The 21,004-nt window shown below is 48.5% G+C and overlaps 1 protein-coding gene across 1 annotated transcript in view; it reads left to right on the forward strand.

The window, feature by feature from the left end:
• Window positions 1-20,693, forward strand: part of BTBD17 (BTB domain containing 17) — a 38,425-nt gene extending 17,732 nt beyond the window's left edge. Inside the window, exons 2-3 of the mRNA XM_029599242.1 lie at window positions 1,474-1,750; window positions 17,921-20,693. Of these exons, the coding sequence (XP_029455102.1) occupies window positions 1,474-1,750; window positions 17,921-19,004 (1,361 nt within the window). The 3' untranslated portion in view covers window positions 19,005-20,693. The remainder of the gene's footprint in view (window positions 1-1,473; window positions 1,751-17,920) is intronic.
• Window positions 20,694-21,004: the final 311 nt, after the last annotated feature.

Consider the following 21,004-nt stretch of genomic DNA (forward strand, 5'->3'; position numbering starts at 1 on the left):
CATATTGTACCGTGCATTCATCTGGAGGTAGATGATCACTTACTGACAAATCTTGAGGATATGAGAGATTCTATATAAGACAGAAATTGTCAGGCTCCTTCTTTGGTACCAAAGGCAACGGCGAAAGGAATATTTTCTAAAAAGGGACAGAAAGGCCCACTATCCATCCCAATTCCAGTTCCTGCCTGGAGAATCCATCTACTCACGCTTGGGACTCAGCCTTGTTCAGCCTTGTGAGTACGCTTCTCGTTTACTACCATCTTGCTGACGGAACCTCCGGTGTACCCCGTGCCTCGGGCCACTACCGTGCTTTCCTCAGCAAACCATCTTCTACACTTCAGCATGAGTACCTTCTTCTACCCAGCTCTGCTGACCTCCTTCAACTCTCCTACCAACGACAGAGCAGATTCTTGGCGTATCCCGCACTGCGGGCCACTACCGGATCTACTTTGCAAGGTGTGTCATCTGGAGGAGGAATACCCCGGCGTACCCTGCTCCACGGGCCACTACCAGGTATCATCACTGGGCCACCTTACTACTCTGGACTGTCTTACTTCCCACTCGCTCGGTGGGCACTTCACCTATGTTCCAGTATAATAAAGTCTCATTACTATCTGTGTCCTTCTCTGCTGAGGCTACACCTACCGTGTTGAGTCCCCACAGGGCTCCTTCCTGTGGGTGGAGTCAGCTCTCACTACGATCCAGGGTTCACAACCATACCAGAACATAACAATCACCTGCTAGCTTGTTGCTGAAAAGGCTACTCTGGAAAACCAGATTTTTCATAATTTCCTCTAATGCAGATAAGTCACTAGTAGTTCTCAATTCTTTCGTAAGAACATTCCACAAGCTTGGCACTATGGGACTGGAGGTAGGCCAGGGAAATGGAAAATCTTGGTAGGACACAAAATGCTGATAGATTTGTACAACTTTATCTCAGTCTTGCAGATATTGTGGGCCCAACTCCTAAAGTCAATCAATGTATTTATTTAGGACAAGATTTTGAAGTTGATCCTGTGGGCTACAGGCAGCCAGTGCAGTTCCAAGGCAGGTGTTACATGATCAAACAACTTAAGATTAACAACATTTGTACTGCTGTGTTCTGAATGTACTGCAGCCACTTAAGTTGAACCTTATCCAAGCCTATAAGAAGAGCATAAACCGGTAATTGGGTATTAATTTTCTATGTGCTTTGTTAAACAAACGTAATTGTCTGAAATTATATATATATATATATATATATATATATATATACCTGTGTATTCTACAAATATTAAGGAAAAAATCCTCCAAATATCTTACAATAGGGAATGCAAGGACTAGTCTAGGTTAGAGGTCATGGACTTTGCTTTGGGTGCCTGCATTTCAGCCATGAGCCTTAACTGTCAATAATGATCACCACCCTCTAAGGGGGGGTCCTTCACGTTACTGCTTCTGCTCCAATTAAGCTGTTCTTGTCTTCTTCCCCTGCAGCTCACAAATCTGATCTGGGTGGTGATGCTCCCTCAGCCACCATTAACCATTCGCCAATGCTCATCCATAGCTTGCGGGACCTGCTGTACAACAGCAGTACCAGCGACAGCACGCTAAAGGTCCTTCCTGCCAACTCACAGGAAGTGAAGGTCTTCCACACCCACCAGCTGCTCCTCACCCTGCAGAGCACAGTCTTTGAGAACCTCTTTCACAACCAGACCACAGTGACGCTACAGGAGCCTGCGGATTGTGCAGCGCTGTTTGAGAAGTTCATCAGGTAGAGTGTGTGCGTGTGTTGGAACTGCAGAGTGTGGGGAGAGGGGTGCTGAATCCAAAGATGACCCAGATGTGGGCGAGTTTTTTTTTACTGGCAAGGAAGATATATTGAGGGATGGAGGATTGTAAGACAAATAGCTGGAGATGGGCGAGAGAAGGAGAGGGAAAAGGCACTAGATCTGCCAAAAAGATGCTTTCAGACAAGTGTCAGAGTGTAGCTGGAGGGGTTATTTCTCACCTGTTAATTGGTAACCAGTACCATGGGCTTACAGCGTGGGGCTCAGCTCTTTGCGCACACTTCACTCCTAGGAGCAGAGTATGTCCTATGTGTTACCAGGCCAATTTTCAAAGCAATTTAGACAGGTAGAAAGCATGTTAATCAGATCTCTGAAAATTGCCCCAAATCTCTTAATGTCCACATGTTGTGAAATACTTTTGTACAATGTGATTAGAAGTTTTTTCTAGGGGACATGTTTAGGTTGGAGGAGGAGGAAAGGTACATGAGGAGATGTCATTTTCAAATCTTCATGCATTCTCTTCTAGCAGAAATCTACTCATGGAAAAAAGCAGGGGCAAGTGGCCACATGTTCTATATACCTATAGCAAGCTTCAAAACAAAAGTGCACATATACTTTTGCTCTTAACAGTTGTCGTGAATTCTTTGGGTAAAAAGTCTCTGTCCCAAAGCGGTCAGTGTGAAAATTGGCCATTGGTTTATCAGCTATTTATTTATGTATTATATTCTGCCTATCATAAGCCACAGCCATTCTAAGCAGATAACAGTGTAACATAAACATCTTATGTTACATTAAAAACAAACATTAAAACATAACAATAAAAATAAGTTACAGCCATAACAATCATGTATATAATTTGACCTTCTCATTTTGTTCATGGACATAAGTAAGGGTTCAATCTCATGTTTCCCAACCTTCAGGAAGAGACTTAAGACTTGGCTCTTCAAACAAGCTTTCCCAGACTCCAGCTAATGTCCTTCAACTTCAAGTTCTATAACACAACCAGCTCATTTAACTGTTCGTTGTAAATATTTAAAATGCTATTAACCTTTTCTTTTTCCTTCCTCTCCCAGTTTAAGCATCCCTGTTTTTTGTAACTGCTTTCTTCCGCACTACAGTTCCAGTTTGTTTTTTCTTTCTGTGCACCACTGTTTTAATGTAAACCAGCATGATGTGATTTTATCATGAATGCCGGTATATAAAAACCTTAAATAAATAAATAAATAAAATGTTCCTGTATGTACCTGGATCAGTCCAGACAGTGGGTTGAGCCTCCTTTCCAGCAGATGGAGACAGAGAAACTCAAAGGGTATCCTATATCAGGACAGTGCCCAACTGCATCCCTTCAGTATTTCTCTGTCTCCAGCAGATGAAGGTGGTTGAACCTGCGGTTCCCAGTATTTAGCTGTTTTCTCTCTGTGAGTTCCCTTCCTACCTCTAGTTTTCACAGGATCAAGCAAGCATTAATTACTTAAATTACAATAATTTATTAAAAAAAAAAAAGGGGTTTGTTCTCAAGTGAGACATAAATCTGTTTCCTAGCTCTTATAGGGGGGATATTTCCTCTTGAGACTTCAGCCTAGGACCCCTTCTTCCCGGTGACCCATTGCCTGGCTTGGGGTAATACTGGTGGTCCAGTCTCTCCCCCCCTTTATGGTGTGACCCCTGAGATGCTCCATGCCTCGGGTCCCTTAGCAGAGATGCATTTATTCCTCTGCTCTTGTTGGGGGGGGGAAAAAAAAGGCACAGCTTACCTGCGATCAAGCTTAACTGGAAGTTAACGGGGAAGGAGCGTAGCAGGGCTGATTCTCCTGCTCCCGATCGCTTGCAGCCAGGCACAGCTGATTCTGCCACTTTTCTCCGCAGCAGCTTTCTTTCCCCCTCCTCCGTGGTTATGCCGCGCTCAGCTTTTTGTTTAGCCTGCGGGGAGCCTGCTTTGCGGCTCTCCCGCAAAGGGCTTTGCTCCCTTTGTTTGCCTAGTGGGGAGGGACCCTCCACGGCAGCGACGAAACCGGTGATCCGTGGTTGGGCCATCAAACGTGCTGCTAGGCCGGCCCCCTCACTGAAAACCGTGGGAACGGTGGCCATTTTGTCCTTGGCTCTCGCAGCAGATTTGGGATCTGAGGGGGGAAGGGAGCCTGATTGTAATCATTTGCCGCCGTATTTAAGCCTTGTGGACTCTCTGGGGGCAGTCCCTGATCCACCCCCCCCCCCACAATGTCCCCTCCCCCAATGCCCGGGATAGCTCATCACTTTTTTTCCACAGACTTTGTTTTATTGTTGCACAAGTCCTATCTGGCGAGCCTGGAAGAGCAAAATAATCCCTCCCCGGCCCCCCCCCCCCCCGGCAAAGATCCTTCAGCTGTCTGTTGGGCAGGGCCCTAAAGCCCCAGATATGCAAGGCATTAGGGTCAGGACCGTACCAGATCCTCCTCCTTCTCCTGCCCCTATGCCAGATCCAGATATGTTACACTCAAATCCGCCAGTTGAGGGACACGACCCGCAGGTTTTGCGTTTGTTCCAGCGGGAAGAGCTTGATCCACTCATTCCTTTTGTCCTGGATGAATTGGGGTTAGAGGTTCCTTCTGAAGAATCCACCAGTGCCTCTACTTCACGCAAAGTGGACCCAGTCCTGGCTGGACTGAGGGCTCCTCCACGTACGTTCCCATTTCATCCCATGCTAATGCAGCTACTGCTCCGGGAGTGGGAGTCCCCCGAATCCAGGCTTCGGGTTGGTAGGGCAATGGACAAGCTCTATGCCCTGCCAGACCAATGTTTAGATATGCTCAAGGTCCATAAATTTGACGCTTCAGTGTCCGCGGTCACCAAACGAACCACCATCCTGGTGGTGGGAGCAACGGTGTTAAAGGATCTTCAGGATCGTAAATTGGAATTGCATCTCAAAAGGATTTTTGAAGTCCTGGCTTTAAGGGTTCGGGCGACAGTCTCATGCAGCGGGCAAGCCTCAGGTGGGTCAATAATTACTCAGCACCCAGGACTTCCCGTCTGCAGAGGTGGAACGGCTGGAAGCCGCGGTGGCATATGGGGCTGATGCCCTCTATGATCTCCTCAGGGTGCATGCCAGAGCTATGGTTTCAGTGGTTTCGGCCCAGCATCTCCTCTGGCTATGAAATTGGGCAGCAGACTCCTCTAAGTCTCAGCTGGGCACTCTCCCGTTTACATAGAAATGACAGCAGAAGAAGACCAAATGGCCCATCCAGTCTACCCAGCAAGCTTTCACACTTATTTTTCTCATACTTTATCTGTTACTCTGACCACTGAGGTCAGGGCCCTTATTAGTAACTTTTTGGTTCTAATTTCCTTCCACCCCCACCATTGATGTAGAGAGCAGTGCTGGAGCTGCATCAAAGTGAAGTAGCAATCCTAATTGGTTTGGGGTAGTAACTGCCGCAATAAGCAAGCTACTCCCACACTTGTTTACCTAGCCTATGCAATTTAGTCCTTCTTGGTTGTTGTCTGAATATAAATCCTCTTTTCTTCAATCGCTCTGCCATTGAAGCAGTGAGCTACGCTGTATATGTATTCAAAGTAAAGTATCAGGCTTGATTGGTTCCGGGAAGTAATCGCTGCAACAAGCAAGCTACTCCCACGCTTATTTGTTTACCCAGCCTGTGCAATTTAGTCCTTCTTGGTTGTTGTCTAAATATAAATCCTCTTTTCCTCATTCCCCCTGCCATTGAAGCAGAGAACTGCTTGGATATGCACTGAAAGTGAAGTATCAGGCTTATTTGGTTTGGGGTAGTAACCGCCGCAACAAGCAAGCTACTCCCACGCTTATTTGTTTACCCAGCCTGTGCAATTTAGTCCTTCTTGGTTGTTGTCTAAATATAAATCCTCTTTTCCTCATTCCCCCTGCCATTGAAGCAGAGAACTGCTTGGATATGCACTGAAAGTGAAGTATCAGGCTTATTTGGTTTGGGGTAGTAACCGCCGCAACAAGCAAGCTACTCCCACACTTTTTTGTGAATGCAAATCCTTTTCCCCACATTTCTTCTTGCCGTTGAAGCATAGAGCAATGTTGGAGTCACATTAACCGTGTGAATGTTTATTGAATAAGGGCATTAATCACCAAGTAGTAGCCGTCATTCCCACAAGCCACCCCCATGCCTCTTCTCTTCATTCTCATCCTCAAGACTTTATGGATCCACAGTGTTTATCCCACGCCCCTTTGAAATCCTTCACAGTTTTGGTCTTCACTACTTCCTCTGGAAGGGCATTTTGGGGAGGACCTGGAACAGCTTATTAAATCCTTAGGGGATAACAAGTCTCATAAGCTGCCGGAAGATCGACCGAAACAGTCCAAATCCTTTTTTCCCTCACGCTCTCGTTTCAGGAGGCAGCGCAGGTACAACAGGCCACGAGGAGCTTCCCAAAGAAATCCATCCACTAGATCTGTCGTGGTCTCATTCCTTTTGTGGGCGACGACCTTTCCGAGATGGAAACCCTCAAGGATCCGCCACAAAGTCTTCGCAATGAGATGCGGCTGGCCCATTCCTCCATTCCCAACTTAGGAGGACATCTGTCCCTATTTTTCAAGGAATGGGTCAAAATTACTTCAGATCAGTGGGTCCTCGAAGTAATCAAACAAGGCTACGCTTTAGAATTTGCTTGGGAGCTCCCAGACCATTATTTAATTTCACCCTGCAGACCTCGGAAGCACCCAGCTGTGTGCCAGACTCTCGACAGGCTTCAACAGCTCGGTGCCATAGTCCCAGTCCCCCTGAAGGAATAGGGGTCAGGCCAATATTCTATCTACTTCATGGTTCCCAAAAAGGATGGCTCCTTTCACCCAATCCTGGATCTAAAGAGTCAACAAGGCGCTCAAGGTCCCCCATTTTTGGATGGAGACCCTGAGGGCGATCATCACAGCGGTTTGCACAGGCGAATTCCTTGCCTCTCTCGACTTGATGGAGGCATACCTCCACATTCCAATCTGCCTGGAACATCAGAAGTATCTCCGCTTCAACATCCTGGGATGTCATTACCAGTTTCGAGCGCTCCTGTTCGGTCTCGCCACCACTCCACGCACGTTTACCAAGGTCATGGTGGTAGTGGCGGCCTTCCTCCACCGGCAGGGCGTACTGGTCCATCCTTACCTGGACGACTGGCTCATTCGGGCAAAGTCAGAGCCACTCTGCACAATTGCAATCAACAGTCTTGTCCTTCCTCACCTCCCTCTGTTGGATAGTCAATTTCTCCAAGAGCAACCTCCAGCCCTCTCAAGTCCTTGAATTCTTAGGGGCACGCTTCAACACACGCATGGGCAAGGTTTTGCTTCCCGAGGCATGGGCACTCAAGCTCATGGATCAAGTACATCTGTTATCTCTCTCTGTGCCAAAGGCCTGGGACTATCTCCTGGTCCTGGGCTCTATGGCTTTAACTATAGATTTGGTTCCATGGGCCTTTGCACACATGCATCCTTTACAGAAAGCTTTGCTGTCCCACTAGAAGCCAGTCTCGGAGGAGTTGCAGGCACCTCTACTGCTCTCCGACTCTAACATCGCCAGCATGCAGTGGTGGCTCTCACTCACTCACCTGTTGAAGGGGATGTCCCTGGAAACACCCCAGTGGCTTATTGTTACGACAGATGCCAGCCTCCTCAGCTGGGGAGCAGTGTGTCAGAATCAGTCTATCCAGGGTCGATGGTCCCCAGTCCAATCTCACTGGTACATCAATCGTCTGGAGGCCCGAATGGTCTACTTGGTGCTCAAAACGTTCCTGCCCTTGCTCCGTCGCAGAGCGGTGCGAGTTCTCTCCGACAATGCCACCACAGTAGCTTACATCAATCTTCAGGGCGGCACCAGGAGGAGTCTGGAAGCCAACAAGCTGTTCTCCTGGCTCGACTGGTAGCCTCCCACATTGCAGGGAAGGAGAATATTCAAGCCGACTTCCTAAGTCGTCAACAGCTAGACCCCGGCAAGTGGGAGTTGTCCGAAGAAGCAATGGATCTTGTCGTGCGCATGTGGGGGGGCCCCCACTTAGACCTGATGGCCACTCTGAGTGTTGCGTCTGTCGGTCGCAGACGTCTGCGACCGCTCTACCTTACCTCTTTTTCTCCCCTTTCACTCTCTTTGGGCAAGATGGCTGCCTCTGGTGCCAAGGGCCTTGGTGTTTCCAAACCAGCATGGGCGTCCCCATGCGCCATGCTCACTCCCGTGGCCTCCTAGGGCGAGAGCGCGCACATCTTCTATGCTCAAATACACGTCATGGCGGGAACCTCGGGGGTAGCCCCACCGCATGATGTCAGTACCTCCGGGTATATCTAGCCTCTGCTACCACCTTGAGTTAGCAAAGACTTCGCTTCGTTACTCTGACTTCTCTAAACTGCATACTTAGATGCTGCTTTCACACTAAGGGCCTCGCTCCAGTAAGAAGCTCTAGACAACCGCTCCTCGGGGTTCTCTCGCTTCCAACTTCCCTTCGGGGTTCCTCACTAACTAAGACAACCGCTCCTCGGGAGTCTTTCTCTCTATTCTACTTTCAGGATATTGGACCACTGGGTACTCGCTCCTCGAGGGCCTATCTACCTTTCTATCACCAGGAAGACGCCTTCATTCTGTGAGTACCTCTATGATCCGGTGCTCCAACTCCACCCACCAGAAGCAGCATTACCCGCACTGCGGGCTCCTGCCTATCGTGAACATCTGGGTGAGACTATACTTCTGAGCCTGTTGAGCGTACTGGCACTTCATGGATTAGTGCCTTACCTTCCTGCTTTCACCATCTATCTACAGCAGTACAATAAAGACTCTATCCATTCTGTGTCTGCTATCTGGGTCACCCTATCGCAGTGGTTCCCCACGGGGCTCCTCCCCGTGGACAGAGTCATCTCCATTGGGCCTCAAACACAACACTGAGGAATGCGAAGGCTCACAGATTCTTCAGCTGCAGATGGGAGCACTGCTCGGAAGGGGAGGATGCCCTAGAGCTGCCCTGGCCTCGCGACAGGTTCTCCTCTACGTGTTCCTACCTTGGCCTCTGGTGGGAAAGGTAATCAGAAGAATAGAACTTCACAAGGGTCTGGTCATTCTCATAGCGCCAGAATGGCCTTGGAGACCATGGTTCACGGATCTGGTGAACCTCGTGACGGACGGTCCTCTTCGCCGCTGTCACCTCCTACGTCTACTGCGGCAGGGTCCCATATTTTTCGATCAGGCGGATTGCTTTTGTTTAGCGGCCTGGCTTTTGAGAGGCGGAAACTGAGGAAGAAGGGTTATAAGGAGGAGGTTATTTCCACTCTGTTGCGTGCGCGTAAGACTTCCACCTCTCTCGCTTACATTTGGGTATGGAGAGTGTTTGAGAATGTGTACTGCCTCAGAAGTACCGGCGCGTAAGGCCCCAGTATACCAGGTTCTCTCCTTCCTCCAGAATGGCCTCTCAAAAGGTTTGTCTTTTAATTCCCTGCAGGTTTAAGTTTCATGAGAGGTCTAGAACGGGTAGATGTGAATCGGTTATTTACTCTTTCGGATAATAGAAAGACTAGGGAGCCCTCCATGAAGTTAGCATGTGGCACATTTAAAACTAATCGGAGAAAGTTCTTTTTTACTCAACGCACAATTAAACTCTGGAATTTGTTGTCAGAGGATGTGGTTAGTGCAGTTAGTATAACTGTGTTTAAAAAAGGATTGGATAAGTTCTTGGAGGAGAAGTCCATTACCTGCTATTAATTAAGTTGACTTAGATAATAACCACTGCTATTACTAGCAACAGTAACATGGAATAGACTTAGTTTTTGGGTACTTGCCAGGTTCTTATGGCCTGGATTGGCCATTGTTGGAAACAGGATGCAGGGCTTGATGGACCCTTGGTCTGACCCAGTATGGCATGTTCTTATGTTCCCTCTTAGGGCGGGTAGATGGTTACGTGGTGGCAGCCCATCTGGATGTCATTCGATTCCTCAAGGGGGCTAAGCATTTGAACCCACCTGTCTGGGCTACTTTTTCATCATGGAGCCTTAATCTGGTACTTTGAGTTCTCTGCGGGTCGCCTTTCGAACCCCTCTGGCGGGCCACGCTCAAGGACCTAACGCCGAAGATCGTATTTCTAGTCTCTTTTTGCTCGGCCAGGAGAGTGTCTGAGCTCCAAGCCTTGTCTTGTCGGGAGCCTTTTCTTCGCTTTTCTGATTCAGGGGTTTCCCTCAAGACAGTATAGTCCTTTTTACCCAAGGTTGTGGCCTCTTTTCACTTAAATCAGTTGGTGGAGCTTCCTGCTTTTTCGCCAGAGGGCGTTGCGAGTACGCCTGGCGGAGACCTATGGTGTTTTGATGTAAAAAGGGTACTACTGCACTACTTAGAAGTCACTAATGAGTTTCGAGTCTCTGATCATCTTTTTGTCTTAGGGAGCGGGCCCAATAAGGGGAACAAGGCTTCTAAGGCTACCATCACTCGCTGGTTGAAGGAGGCGATTGCGTCCGTGTATATTTGTCAGGGCCGGCCGGTTCATTGCGTTCACAGGCTACCTCTTGGGTAGAGAGCCAGTTGGTCTCCCTACAAGAGATTTGCAGAGTGGCTACTTGGAAATCTCTTCATACCTTTGCTCGGCATTATCACCTCGATGTGCAAGCGCCAGTTCTTGGCTCCTTTGGCAAACAGGTACTTCGAGAGGGACTATCTCGATCCCACCTCACTTAGGGAAGCTTTGGTATATCCCACTGTCTGGACTGATCCGGGTACATACAGGGAAAGGAAAATTGGTTATTACCTGTTAATTTTCGTTCCTGTAGTACCACGGATCAGTCCAGACTCCTGCCCTTAGTGGAGGGTCTCAGATTTTTTCTTTGCAGCACCTGCTCGAAGGTTTATTCATTCAAAGATAAGACCGATTGACAAGGCACCAGAAGTGTTTACTACAGATATAAGAGCGAATACTTCAAGTTTACAGTTACATTTACAATTTCAATGTTAAAATATTATTACTTGCTTGATCTTATTCTAGTTGGGGTTACTTTCTTCTGCTTTGATAACGTTTTTACTGAAGGGATGCAGTTGGGCACTGTCCTGATACAGGATACCCTTTGAGGTTTTTTTCTGTCTCTCATCTGCTGGAAAGAAGGCTCAACCCACTGTCTGGACTGATCCGTGGTACTACAGGAACGAAAATTAGCAGGTAAGAACCAATTTTCCTATATCAGATGTATTCTAGACCATCTTTTCAATTTTAACTCAAGGTGATTTAAAACATTTTTTCACATAAGTCCCTTCCTAAAGAGCTTACTATGTGAGTACCTGCAAAGACAAGAGATCCAAGAGACTTGCCCCAGATCTCAGGGAATGCCAGTGGGAGACCCAAGATTTGAACCCTGGTTCCCTGTACGTACCCGGATCAGTCCAGACTCCTGGGTTTTGCCTCCCCTCCAGCAGATGGAGACAGAAGTTTTGGCGGACTCTGTCCTAAACCCTGAGGTGCCACCTACAGTCTGTCAGTATTTCTCTGTCTCCAGCAGATGGTGGAGGTGCAAAACCTACAGTCTGGTCTTAGTCAGATAGTTATATAAAAAAAAAAAGAGAGAGAAAATCTAGAGACAGGAGTTTAATTAGTTTAGTTAGTAAGTTTTTACAAAAAAAAACAAAAAGGAAAGAAGGACTTCACTTCTCCACATCCTTTGGAGCCTCCCAGGGGGTTGGCAGGTCCCAAGGGGACTGTCCCCCCTGGTATCTGAGGCACTAGGAGCGAGGGGTTGAGGACCTCTGTGTCGGCTCCAGCGCCCCCCCCCCCCCCCCCTAGGTTTTGGGTGATACTGGGGAGCCCAGCTCACTCACCCGCGGAGGCAGTGGACCCAGGAAGACGTCAATCAGGTTTAAAAAAAAAACAAAAGTAGTTTTGTTTTTCCTGTTTCAGAGGCACAGTGCCTTGCTGTACCGGGTCTCCCTCCATTATCGGGCTGCGCTGGGGGCGGGCTTATTTTTCAGTCATCGTTTTCTTTACTTTTCTCTCATGCTGCGGTGGGCGGCCTGCAAGACGCGCGCCCATCTCCAGAGACGGCCTTTGTTCCGCCTGTCTCCCTGGGGGGGGGGGAGAGAACATCGACTGCCACCAGCAGCAGCGTTTCTAAGCCGCGGTGCAAGCCGGGAAGGCTCGGGCGGCTGCACTAGGACGCCCCAGACCCTCTCCTGCTCAGCACGGGAACGGAGGCCATTTTGCAAACTTTTTGCGCGGCTGAGCTAGCCGCGCTGGGGGAGGGAAATTTCCCCCCATCTTTGTCGCCGCACTTTCAGGCTCCTGAGGCAATCGGGTGGAGGAGGTCGCTGGCTAAGAGGGACAGAGCCCTGAGGGGAATTTGGACTCCTCTTCCTCGTTTCCTTCTGATTTGATTAATCTTCTGCACAAAGCCTTCAAAGCCCGCAAAGCTGCCAAGAAAGGGGCAGGAACTGCCTCGCTGGTCTCTGGAGCGCGTGCCCCTAAGCGGTCTCTGCTTCCAGAGAAAGGGGATGCTGCAGTTCCTCGGCCCCATGTGCTTCCGCCCCGGTCCGTCTGGCAGGTGATATGTCTTCACTGGATTCTGACCCAGACGGCACGAATTTGGGTGACAAGCCCCTGCTGGGGGCGGATCCTGATGACTTGGACCAAGTCAAGCCTCAAGGCATGGAGGGAGATGACCCTAAGGTGGTCCGTCTCTTTAGTAGAGATGAGTTGGACCCGCTGATTCCGGCTGTATTGGAAGATTAGGTACTGAGGTACCTAAGGAAGATTCCCAATTGGGAAACATTGACCCAGTCATGGGGGGTCTTCGGGGTCCGACAGTCTTTTCCATTTCATTTGTCTGTCACTGATTTACTGTTCTGGGAATGGGACACCCTGGACTTGGGTCTGAAGGTCAGTGGATAGGCTGTATCCCCTGCCCGAGGAGGCATTGGAACTGTTAAAAGTGCCTAAGGTGGACATGGCGGTGTCTGCTGTAACCAAAAAGACCACCATCCCAGTGACAGGAGCAACGGCGCTTCGAGACCTGCAGGACCATAAGCTTGAGGTGCAGCTTAAGTGCATTTTTTAAGTGTCTGCACTAGGAGTCCAGGCTGCTATGTGCAGCAGTTTTTTCCCTGCGTGCAGGGTTTCGTTGGGTCCAACATCTGTAGAATATTACTTCTTTTTAAGAGCAAGCCATTCAGGCGGGACATCTGGAAGCTGCGGTGGCATACAGCACTGATGCTTTGTATGACCTCCTTAGGACATCAGCCCACTCCATGGTGGCAGCTGTCTCGGCCCGCCGCCTTCTTTGGTTAAGAAATTGGTCACCCAATGTCTCCTCTAAGGCTCAGTTAGGTTCTTTGCCATTCAAGGGCAAATTTCTGTTTGTATCATATCTTCCAGTTCCTTTCCAAACTTTGGGAGAAAACAAGGTCCATTGTTTGCTGGAGGATAAGCCTAGACCAAGGAGTTCCTTCCCCTCCTGGTCTCGTTTTCGTGGGAATCGCAGATTCCAAGCTTCTCGTTCATCGGGGTCCTCCAGGCAGCCTGCTGTCTGGCAGCAATCATGGTCTCAGTCCTTTCATGGCCACAGATTCGGAAGATCTGGGGCCTCACAGTCCGCAGGCAGAGGTAAATCCTCTTAATGAAATGCGGCTGGTCCATTCCTCTGTTCCGCTGGTGGGAGGCAGACCTTCTCAGTTTTATGAGGAATGGACCAAGTTAACATCAGACCAATAGGTCCTCACGGTGATAAGACAAGGCTATGCTTTAGATTTTGCTTGGCGCCTTCAAGATCGCTTTCTAATCTCCCCTTGTTCCTACGAAGAAAAACATCAGGCGATCAGGGACAGTGTAAGGTAACTGATCAATCCCAGGGCAATAGTTCCAGTTCCCCCCCCCGAAGGACGGTGAAAAGGCCGTTACTCCATTTACTTCGTAGTTCCAAAGAAGGACGGCACCTACTGGCCCATACTGGATCTGAAATGAGTCAACACGTGCCTTCGGGTTCCCCGATTTCGCATGGAGACTCTGCGATTGGTCATTGCCTCGGTTCACAAGGGTGAGTTTCTGGCATCCCTTGACCTCATCGAAGCGTATTTACACATCGGCATCCATCCAGACCACCAGAAGTTTCTTCAGTTCTCTGTGTTGGGTGATCATTTTCAATTTTGCACCCTTCCCTTTGGTCTGGCTATGGCTTCCAGGATCTTTACCAAGATCATGATCGTAGTGGCGGCGCACCTGAGAAAAGGTTTGTTTGTGCATCCCTATCTGGACGACTGGCTGATTTAGGCGAAGTCAGAGGAGCTCTGTCGTTCGGCGGTGAGCAGAGTGCTTCACCTACTGCAGTTTCTCGGTTGGGTAGTCAACCCCGCCAAAAGCCACCTGACTTCTTCGCAGTCTTTGGAATTCCTGGGAGCTTTGTTCGACACACGGCTTGGCAGAGTCTTTCTCACCAAGGACAGCATTGTCAAACTGCAGGGACAGGTTTGAGATTTGTTGACCAAGAATCCTCCAAAAGTATGGGATTACTTGCGGGTCCTTGGTTCCATGACTTCCACCCTACAGTTGGTGCCATGGGCTTTTGCTCATATGAGACCTCTACAGTCAGCATTGCTGTCCCGTTGGAATCCCGTTTCCGAACAGTTCCACCTTCACCTTCCCCTTACGGATTCGGCTCGGTCCAGTCTCGACTGGTGGCTCCTCTCAGACCACTTGAACCGGGGTATGCCCCTGGAAATGCCTGTCTGGACTGTTGGGGAGTGGTCTGTCAGGACAAATCTGTACAGGGCCTCTGGTCACTGGAAGAATCCAATTGGTCTAGAGACCAGAGCAGCGAGGTTGGCGTTGCAAGCTTTTCTACCACTTCTGCAGGGGAAATCGGTCAGAGTCCTGTCGGACAATGCGACAACAGTGGCTTATATCAACTGCCAAGGAGGATCCAAGAGCCAACCAGTGGCACTGGAAGCTCGGCTCCTGATTCACTGGACAGAGTATCATCTCGCCAGTATTGCAGCCTCTCACATTGCCAGGGCCGACAACGTTCAAGCTGACTTTCTCAGTCGCCACAGTCTCGATCCTGGAGAGTGGGAACTCTCCGCAGAAACTTTCCAGATATGCGACGCGTGGTCCAGACCGAGCATGGATCGCATGGCCACGTTTCGGAATGCCAAGGCTCCTCATTTCTTCAGTCTGCGCTGGGAGACGGGGGCAGAAGGAGTGGATGCTTTGGTTCTTCCCTGGCCGCAGTCCTGTTGTACGTGTTTCCACCCTGGCCATTAATCGGAAGAGTGCTTCGAAGAATAGAGACTCATCCGGGGGAAGTGATACTAATTACGCCAGAATGGCCGAGGCATCTTTGGTTCGCGGATCTAGTCAACCTAGTGGTGGACGGTCCACTACGGTTCAGGGAGTTGCCGAACCTCCTGCATCAGGGACCCATCTGTTTGGACGTGGCGGATCACTTCTTTGAAGAGCAAAGGATACTCAGATGCGGTGATAGCTACACTTTTACGGTCGCGAAAGACTTCTACCTCACTAGCTTATGTTAGAGTGTGGAGGATATTTGAGGCCTGGTGCATTCAACACAGCATAGATCTCACTCGAGCGGTAGTGTTGGATATTCTCTCCTTCTTGCAGGCCGGCCTCGCTAAAGGTTTACTCTGCAACTCGCTGTGTGTGCAGGTAGCGGCTCTTGGATGTTTCCTTGGAAAGTTTCGAGGAGTTTCTTTGGCCGTGCTTCCTGACGTGGCACATTTTCTTAAAGGGGCAAATCATCTCTGTCCTCCGCTTAAAAGGCCTTGTCCATCGTGGAATTTGAACTTGGTTCTTAAAGCTCTATGTAATGTGCCATTTGAGCCCATAAAGAGGACTACTTTGAAGGATCTTACCTTAAAGGTGTCGTTCCTTGTGACCATTTCTTCAGCTCGCAGAGTGTCAGAGCTTCAAGCATTGTCTTGCAGGGAGCCCTTTTTGAGGATTACGAATTCTGGAGTTTCCTTGCGGACAGTTCCTTCTTGTCTTCCGAAGGTGGTCTCTTCTTTCCATTTGAATCAGTCTTGGAACTACCATCCTTTTCTGGTTTGGATCCTTCTGATCCCCATTCCACTGAGTTACGAAGATTAGACGTCGGGGCCTTGCTGCGTTATTGTTATGCTCCGCGGCCACAGGCGTCTGTGGCCTCTGTTGGTCACCTCTTTTCTTGCTACTCTGGCTCCGTTGGGCGAACTCGCAGCCTCTGCCAGCTGCCGCCAGCCTTCTGGCCTCCGTTACCAGGCCCACCTGTGCAGCATGGACAATGCCGACTGCCATCTTACCCTCAGGGTTCCTTAGGCGCACACTCACCAACCTGCTTTAACCATGTCATGGCGGGAACCTCGGGGGCATCCGTGGTGTGAGACTATCGGATACCCACTCCTTGGGGGGCCCCTCTCGGCTATCCGCTCCTCAGAGGGCCTTCACCCGGACTCCTGCCTGCCTCGCTCCCCGAGGCTTTCTACGGAACTACCTCCTTCTCTTCAGTCTCTGTACTACGCTGTGGACCACTGCTGTGATATCTACGTGGGCATCCTCTCCAGTGTACCCCGCTCTATGGACCCATGCTGTGATATCGCTGGAGGAACCCTCGCTGGTGTACCCTGCTCTGCAGACCACTGCCGTGACCTCCCACCGAGGAACCCTCCAGTGTACCATCTCTACAGACCCCATGTAACTTCAGTGACTGTAACTATCGCTCGGCATTCCTGCTCCTCGGGTAGTGCCGCATCTATTGCCTGACTACAGTATCTGAGCTGAGTCTGACATCAGCATCTGTGCTGATGTCAGACCCCAGGAGAGGGTCACCCCCCTCCTGGGGTGACCCTCTCCTTCTCTTTCTCTACCTCTGCTGTATCCCATCCCGCAGCCGTGACTCCACCTCCCGACGGTGAGGCTCAATGGGGCTCCTTCCCTGGGCGGTACCACTTCTCACCTCGGCCAAAGAGCCTACACACTTACATATCCTAACAATTATTTGGAGGTTATAAATAGTTTTCGCATGACGGACCATTTATTTGTCTTCTGGAGTGGTCCCAGGAGGGGTCATGAAGCGTCAATAGTGACTTTAGCCCGTTGGCTAAAAGAGGCCATTAATTCGGTTTACCTCCTCCTAGAGGGTCTCCACGTGCATTCTACACATTCCCAGGCAGCCTTGTGGGCTGAGTGCCAACAGATTTCGCCACAGGAGATTTGTAGAGCAGCCACTTGGAAATCGCTACACACCTTTACTCGTCATTACCGATTGGATGTGTGAGCTCCAGACTCTGGGAGTTTTGGTGAAGGTGTGATCCAAGCAGGACTCTCAAGGTCCCACTCTGGGTAGGAGAGCTCTGGTACATCCCAGGAGTCTCGACTGATCCGGGTACGTACAGGGAAAGGAAAATTAGTTCTTACCTGATAATTTTCATTCCTGTAGTACCACGGATCAGTCCAGAGTCCCGCCCTTTTTCAGTGCAGGGATAATGGAGAGTCCGCTCGTTCAGTTCTTGGTTACTTTGCTCTGCAGATAAGTGATTACATTATTTGAACTTTTGTATTGATGTTTTCCAATCTTGTTACGGGCTCTGCTACCGTTTGGGTTAGTTAGCCTGGTTTCTATGGGTTTCAACCCCAGTTATAGCAGATAGTTAAGTTGGGTTTTGATTCATCTGCTTGGATACATTAAAATACCTACGGACTGTAGGTGGCATCTCAGGGTTTAGGACAGAGTCTGTCAAAACTTCTCTGTCTCCATCTGCTGGAGGGGAGGCAAAACCCAGGAGTCTGGACTGATCCATGGTACTACAGGAACGAAAATGATCAGGTAAGAACTAATTTTCCTTTTTCCACCCCTTGCTCTAACTACTAGGCCACTATTCCTTTTAGGGCACTCTTTCCCCATCAAAATCATCATTACTGCATTCTTCAAATGACACTGCTTTGGTTGCTGCAGGCATTCAACAGCTCAAAGTATACATTCTTATAAAAAACACATTTTTTTTAAAAACAGGATCATATCATTGATAAAATGAGCACAGAGAGATGAGATCCCGTCTTTAACAAAAGAAGGGATCCTCAAGCATGTGAACCTTTGTTATGTCAAAAATCTCAGTGTCTTATCTGGGAGTAATAAAGCCTAGGGTTGTGTGCTTCCTTCTATATTTGTGACAATGAGTGACTCACAGCTCACCAGATTGAATTTTATTCTGCAGGTATTTGTATACGGGAGAGATCTCCATCCATCTCAACCAAGCCATCCCCCTCCACCAGCTGGCCAGCAAGTACCATGTGCCTGCACTTCAGCGAGGGGTGGCTGACTACATGAAGAACCACCTGGTCAGTGAAAGCAGTCAGGGGCATGTTGTCAGCTGGTACCATTACGCCATGAAGATCGGTGACGAGGGCCTTCGGGAGAGCTGCCTGCAGTTCCTGGCTTGGAACCTGTCTGCGGTCATTAGCAGCAGTGAATGGGTGTCCATGAGCGATGAGCTCATGGTCTCACTACTCCAGCGTTCGGACTTGGTCATCCAGACAGAGCTGGAACTCTACAACGCCATCGAGGAGTGGGTAATCAAGAATAACCCTACAGTACCCACTGTTGAAAAGGTGCTGAGATCTATTCGGTACGCCATGATCCCTCCGATCCACTTGTTCCGCATCCAGAAGCAGTCCCCGGTGCTGGTCAAGTACTACAGCACTGTCCAGGATCTGCTCTTCCAAGCCTTCCAGTTTCATTCAGCCTCTCCTTTACAGTTTTTCAAGTACTTTGACGTGAATTGCAGTATGTTCATCCCTCGGAACTATCTCTCCTCCTCCTGGGGGTCCCAGTGGATCATCAACAATCCAGTCCGGGATGACCGCAGCACCAGCTTCCAAACTCAGCTGGGGCCCAGCAACCATGACAACAATAAGAGAGTGACCTGGAACCTCCTTTTTTCCCCCAGATGGCTCCCAGTTAGCCTGCGGCCTGTCTATTCTGATTCTGCCTCCAGCGCCATGCCGTCTGTGCGCATGGAGGACGGCAGGCCCAGGCTCGTCATTACCCCGGCAATGAGCAGTTCAGATTTTGCTGGTGTGAGCTTCCAGAAGACCGTCCTCGTCGGGGTGAAGAAACAGCAGGGCAAACTGTTTGTGAAGCACGCCTACAGCTTCCACCAGAGCACCGACGAGGTAGCTGACTTCCTTGGCCAGGCCGATCTGCAGAGACGGAACTCCGAGTACCTGGTAGACAACTCCCTTCATCTGCACATCATCATCAAGCCTGTGTACCACTCACTGATCACCATAAAGAAATGAGGTACAGTGGTGCTGCCAAGAACACTAGCAGAGAAGAGACTCTGCAGGCTCAGTGTCGACTTAGAATGTATCTTTAGCCCGTGTTGCAAGGAAGCTTTGTGTTCCCTGTTAATGCAGCCACATCCACTTAGTCTCCTAAGTAAAACTTACATTTTTACATTTTTGTGTCACTATTCTATAAAAAATTGATTCTACCACCCAACACATCTTGCCAGCGTCCGACAGTCAACAGCTTTATCTTCTGAAGTCAATCGGAGAAATCATGAGCTGATTTTGTAGCCAGGAATGTCCATGGAGATGTCAGAGTGAGAAATCATTTTTAGCTTCTCATGTGAGCATTTGAAAAGACTTCACAGTTTCAAGGGTACATGCAGCAGTACCCAGGTGCTTAACTTAGTTTTGCCCTTTTTGGTTTTTTTGCATCATTCAATCAGGTGCCAGATATTTGCTGTGGTGTTAGGGTTATACAACTGTGCCTTTTTTAGTAAATGACCCTTTAAAATTCATATTTCAAAGTAAACTTTATTCCATCATAAACACAGCTGCAATCTGCCTTATGGGGCTATTTCTCCATTTAAAGACATTTTGCTTGAGAAGACATTTTTTTCTTTAAAGGGCTAGTAAAATCAAACCCGAAATGGTTATGCTTAGGGATCTTGCTAAATTCAAAGTTAACCTTAAAGGCCAAATCAAAACTGGAATCTGCTCCACTTTTTATAAGCTTAAGAAGATGAAGCGGTTGAAATATTATGTTACAGCTGACTATTTTAGAACAGTTTTACAAACCTATCTCATGCATAATCATGGCCGATACCCTGAAAATTAGGTCTGTTTGTAGCTCTTAAAAACCGGAGTTGGCTACCCCTGCATTAGATGCAGTGCTACCTAAACCAGGGCTTCCCAAACCTGTCCAGGGGACCCCCATAGTCAGTTGGGTCTTCAGGATATCTACAACGAATATGCATGGGATAAATCTGCAGACTGGGAATATGCAAATTTATCTCGTGCATATTCCTTGTAGAGATCCTGAAACCTGGACTGGCTGTGGGGGTCTCCAGGACAGTTTTGGGAAGCCCTGACTTAAACCCTGCTGCGAGTTCTACAATTATAACTTAGAACATGGCCACAAGGGTCATTACATGAAGGAGACTTAGTGATAGTATCACGACAAAGCTGAGGAACTCCACCAGCTCAGTTTAAAATCCTCACAATGAGTCATAAGGCAAGTAGAATTCTCACTGTAAGAATCTTAACAAGTTACTGGTTCAACACACTTTAGCACACCACATGCATTCTTCAGGGCAAAATCTGTTTTGTTCTTTCTTTGCATGGGTACAGGTTACAGGAAACAAGATCCAGGGCATTCTTTTGCAGGGCCTGCTCTGTGCCATGCCCTTCCTATCATGTTGAGGGAATAGGTGAACCGTTTGATCAGGAAAAAGTTAAAAGCTGCATTTATTTAAATTAGTGTATGATTAAGCAAGCTTTTTATGTGTTTAGATATTCAGAATTAATAGGGGGAAGGGGGACCAATTGATTTTGTATAATTTTTTAATATCATGGATGCCATGTTTTTTTTGTTTGATTTTTATGTAATTGTGAATATTTTGTGATCTGCACTGGACAATTTTATTGTAAGTTTGTGGCACACAAGAATGAATAAGTAAAAATAAATATCAGTTCTCTGGGGTAACTTTGTGTCTCATCACCAGGATTGCTGGTTGCATAGTGTCAGAGTGAGGTGATAAGAAATGGACTTGCATAGTGCACACAATTGTTGCAAAAGTATGACAGCAGGACTAGTAAACACTGTATGAAAAGTCATCCTGTAACATCAATGCAGCCTGTGTCGCAGGAGTCACCCATTGTTTAGCACTAATGCAGTGCCCTCACCTGTATACACATTAAGGCAGGACTTCCCAAACTTTTAGCCAAGGTCACCTCGATTTTAGGCCTTGAAAATTCACACGATCCCAGAGGAAGACCAAAACAAACTAGAA

Source organism: Rhinatrema bivittatum, chromosome 4 (genome assembly GCF_901001135.1).
Source record: "Rhinatrema bivittatum chromosome 4, aRhiBiv1.1, whole genome shotgun sequence".
In the NCBI taxonomy this organism is placed as follows: Eukaryota; Metazoa; Chordata; class Amphibia; order Gymnophiona; family Rhinatrematidae; genus Rhinatrema; species Rhinatrema bivittatum.